At 40.9% G+C, this 4,613-nt stretch overlaps 1 protein-coding gene across 1 annotated transcript; it reads left to right on the top strand.

The window, feature by feature from the left end:
* The first annotated feature begins 1,927 nt into the window (after nt 1–1,927).
* On the top strand, nt 1,928–3,923 carry SPIN4 (spindlin family member 4). The gene has a single exon (XM_014465272.2). It carries the CDS (start codon nt 2,376–2,378, stop codon nt 3,123–3,125), a length of 750 nt encoding a protein of 249 aa, XP_014320758.1. The 5' UTR covers nt 1,928–2,375; the 3' UTR covers nt 3,126–3,923.
* Nucleotides 3,924–4,613: the final 690 nt, after the last annotated feature.

Genomic DNA, 4,613 nt, shown 5'->3' with positions numbered 1-4,613 from the left:
CCTGGGGAATTATTTGTGAAATATAATGACATGACATTTACAAATACCTTCTGACTTTCAGTGTTTAGGCCATATATATGTGTAACTATGTACACACCACTATGCCATTCTAGAGTTTGGAAATACCTTTTAATATGCATGTTTTCTTGTTTCCTTGAAATTAATTTATTGCATTATAATATTGAAGAGTTATCTCACCTTTAAAGTCCTTGGACTGGGAAACATGGGGAATGGAGGAATCAACACATATTCTGCCCAATTAGCTATCAAATGTTAAGTTTTCTCTCCTCGTCTTGAAAGGTAGTAAAATGTGGAGACAGCCAATATTGTTGCCTTGCAGCTCTCTCCCCTGCTTTTCTACAATTCTCTATGAATTAATGGCCCTTTTTACACATGATGATATGCTGCCTTCTCTTCTCACCAGTGAAGGGTGGAGGAATGAGAATGAGGGGCCTAGACTTTCCTGGTTTTTATTGACATCTTATAAAGTAGGATATAGGACAGTGATGGCGAACCTTTTGAGCTCAGCTTGTCAGCATTTTGAAAAACCCTAACTTAACTCTGGTGCCGTGTCACATATAGAAATTTTTTGATATTTGCAACCATAGTAAAACAAAGACTTATATTTTTGATATTTATTTTATATATTTAAATGCCATTTAACAAGGAAAAATCAACCAAAAAAATGAGTTCGCGTGTCACCTCTGACACGCGTGTCATAGGTTCACCATCACTAATATAGGACTAAAAGTTTTACAGACATTCCCTTTTAATCCTCATAACTACTCTGTGACTTGAGATAGGGAAATTATGGACACTTTGCTATCTTTCAGATTTTCCATATGCGAATGCATTATATTTATAGTCAGAAAAATAACAAATATTTATGACAAAACCCTTTCTTTTTTAACTCTACAAAATTGGGGCTACAATTTTTATTCAATATTATTCAATATTCTTTTTCACACATCGCTCTTAGCCCATATGAAGATCTCCATGTCACTAAATATTCTTTGAAAATATGGCTTATGCTAGCTCAATTAATCCATATGTGAATGTAAACTAATTTAATTATCTATATTTTCATAGACCATTAATGGACCATCCATACAAATGAACATTACGGAACCATTAAAAAGTCACATTTTCAGAGTATTTAATAACCTGTGAAAATGTTCTTGATATAAATGAAAAATAAAAGCTATAAGGTAATAAAATCTGCATCGATTTATTAATAAAAGAGAAAGTATAGCAACATTTTGTGTATATCTAGATGGTAAGATTAAGGATATTGGGGATAGTTTTGTCTTTTATTGATTTGTGGAAAAGCTCCACAATGTCAGTGCATTTCTTTTACATTCAGAAAAAAAGAAAAAGATTATTGAAAAAGCGTTACCGAATGATCAGATAGAAAATATAAAGGAGAATTTGTCACAAGATGGTGGACTGTACACAGGCTTTTCCTTCTCCAGTCTCATATCCCTTTAACTGAAAGAAAATACATGTATAAACTCTGTGTGTTGAATGTTATTATTATTATTATTTTAAGTAAAGGCTTTGTGAGGAATTCCTGGAAGATAGAAAGCAGATGGTGCTGCTGTGGAGGAGGCAGGCCTGCAACAGGAGGCCAGAGAAAGGGAGGAGGGGAGCCGGCCAGTCTGGCTCCGGTTTGAGGGAAGCAGTCGTGGGGCATGTGAGGAAAGGAAGGAGCCAGCGCCTGAAACTCAGTGGACTGAACGTTTGCGCGCCTTGACCCGCCCCGCTGCGGCCCCTCCGGCTGCGTGCGGAGCGGAAGGGGGAATGGCGGGGGGCGGGGCCGAGGCGCTGGCGGGCTCGGAGGGGTCCAGTTCCTAAGCGGCAAAAGCCCTGGCGCCGGAGCTAGGCCGAGCAGCGCAGCGCTGCGAAGTCAAGGCCGCTGGGACTCCAGAGACCCGTCGCCGCCGGCGCCTTTGCCGTTGCAGCCATCCCTCTCATCCCTGCCCGCTTTTCCAACAGTCTCCCTCCGCATCGCCGTGTCAAAGCTGCAGCACCTTCGAGAACAGCTAAGTGGTCATTTCGGGACTTGGGGTTGGGAGTCTGGGCGGGAGCTAGGCGCGGGCAGCACAGCCAGCGCGCCATCTCCTGCAGCAACCGCCACTGCTGCAGACACCCTCCCGGGCGGGAGAGAACACTATCCAGAGGCCCACGCCGTCCCAGCACCCAAGGTTAGAGTTAGAGCGTTTCTCCCGAGCACTGGAGCACTGGTGAGATCCTGGTGCTTAGTGAAGGGAGAGTCAGAGATCACGAAAAAAGATCTCGTATTGGATAGTGTTGGCTTTTTCTCAGCTTAATCGGACAAGTGGCAGCTTTGCCAAAGCCTCCGTAAACCCCGAGCCATGTCACCCCCAACCGTGCCTCCAATGGGTGTAGATGGTGTGTCCGCGTACCTGATGAAGAAAAGGCACACCCACAGGAAGCAGCGGCGCAAGCCCACTTTCCTCACTCGGAGGAACATCGTTGGCTGCCGCATTCAACACGGCTGGAAGGAAGGCAACGAGCCGGTGGAGCAATGGAAGGGGACAGTGCTCGAGCAGGTTTCTGTGAAGCCCACTCTCTACATCATCAAATATGACGGCAAAGATAGTGTGTATGGACTAGAACTGCACCGAGATAAGAGAGTTTTAGCACTAGAGATCCTTCCTGAGAGAGTGCCAACTCCTCGCATTGATTCGCGCCTCGCAGATTCCCTGATTGGCAAGGCAGTGGAGCATGTGTTTGAGGGGGAACACGGCAAGAAAGATGAATGGAAGGGCATGGTCCTGGCACGAGCCCCCGTGATGGACACTTGGTTTTACATCACCTACGAGAAAGATCCGGTACTTTATATGTACACGCTGCTGGATGACTACAAAGATGGTGACCTGCGCATCATTCCAGATTCCAACTACTATTTCCCTACAGCTGAGCGAGAGCCTGGAGAAGTGATTGACAGCCTCGTGGGCAAGCAGGTGGAGCACGCCAAAGATGATGGGTCCAAGAGGACCGGCATTTTCATCCATCAAGTGGTGGCCAAGCCGTCTGTCTACTTCATTAAGTTTGATGATGATATTCACATTTATGTCTATGGTTTGGTGAAAACCCCTTAAATTCATTGTGTGTGTTTTGCAAAATTTGTGGAACTATTAAATGTAAAATATGTCGTGTTATTGTAATTGTACTTTTTGAGAACAGTTTTGGTGTCAGAGAGTCAGAAATTTATTATTACTTATTACTGTGCCTCTAAATCTTATACATTGACTAGTTCCACAGTTTTGCCCAAGTGTACTTTGGCACCTATGATATTGCCTTGTTCTATAATTGAAAAATTTAAAGTGGGTGCTCATAGAAAATTGAAAAGTGTTCATTACCATTGGAACAATGAAAAACTAAAGAAAAATTAATGGTGTAAACCCTCACCATATCCTTTCCCTCTTTTCCCTTACCTTCCTTCTTTCTTCTCCTCAGATAACAAGTGTTAAGAACATAATGCATGCCCTATGTTTTTTCCAATCCTTTTACAAAAAGTTTGTTGCAGTTGTTTCTGAAAAAATGACAAGCCACATCATTTCTTTGTCATTGCTTTTCTTAATCCCTTCGACCAGTAGCTGCAGATATTTCTCCCTCTCCCTCCATTTTTCTATCCTTCTTTCCCTCCCCACCTCTCCCTCTGGAATTTATTTTTTTATATAATATTAAGATAAAGGTCCAATTATACATTTTATTCACATTGGATACCTGATCATGCCATTACATTTATTAAATACATCATCCATTTCCCTCTCACTCAGGAATTTATTTTTGTATATGGTATATGATAGAGATTTAACTATACATTTTGTTCACATTGGATACCTGATTGTGCCAGCACATTTGTTAAATAAATCACCCATTCTCTCCCTCTCTCTCTCTCTCTCTCTCTCTCTCTCTCCTCTCTCTCCTTTCTCTCTCTCCTCTCTCTCTCTTCTCTCTCCTCTCTCTCTCCTGCCTCCAACAGCTGCATACACAGTACATATTTATTAGCCGCTCAATACATACTAGTGCTTTTATTTCTATAGGGTCGATTCCTAGAAATGGGATTGCTATGTAGGCTTATATTTAATTTTAAAAGGTACTGCAAAAGTACCATCTAAAATGAAAGTTCTTATTTTCCAGCATCCTCTCCAGCATTCTTTAATTTTTACAAATTTGAAAGGCAAAAATTTGTTTTATTGTTTCTTTAATTGGCAAACTCAATGAGGTTTTCTGTTTGTTGGTTTGTTTTTAGGGGGGGTTGTTTGTTTCACTTTTTGGACTTTTCTCTTTTGTGATTTGCCGGTATTTATCCTATGTTCATTTATCTATTGAATCTTTGATCTTTTCCTTATAAATTTGTGAGAATTCTTACTATATTTACTATATGGTGCATAGTAATCATTTGTAGCCCATATGTGTTATGATTTTTCTATCCTATCATTAATCTTGACTTTATTGATGGTATCTTTTACTTTTCAGGTTTTAAAAAAGTTTTAGATAGATTACTTTCTCCTTTTTAGTTTTTTGTTTTTTGGGGGTTTTTCTGGTATTTTGTGGGGTTTTTTTGGTTTGCTGTCTTTTTT

The sequence above is a fragment of the Myotis lucifugus genome, unplaced genomic scaffold (genome assembly GCF_000147115.1).
Source record: "Myotis lucifugus unplaced genomic scaffold, Myoluc2.0 scaffold_4, whole genome shotgun sequence".
NCBI classification, from domain to species: domain Eukaryota; kingdom Metazoa; phylum Chordata; class Mammalia; order Chiroptera; family Vespertilionidae; genus Myotis; species Myotis lucifugus.
The sequence above is the reverse complement of the archived record's forward strand: the minus strand, read 5'-3'. Positions and strand labels throughout refer to the sequence as shown.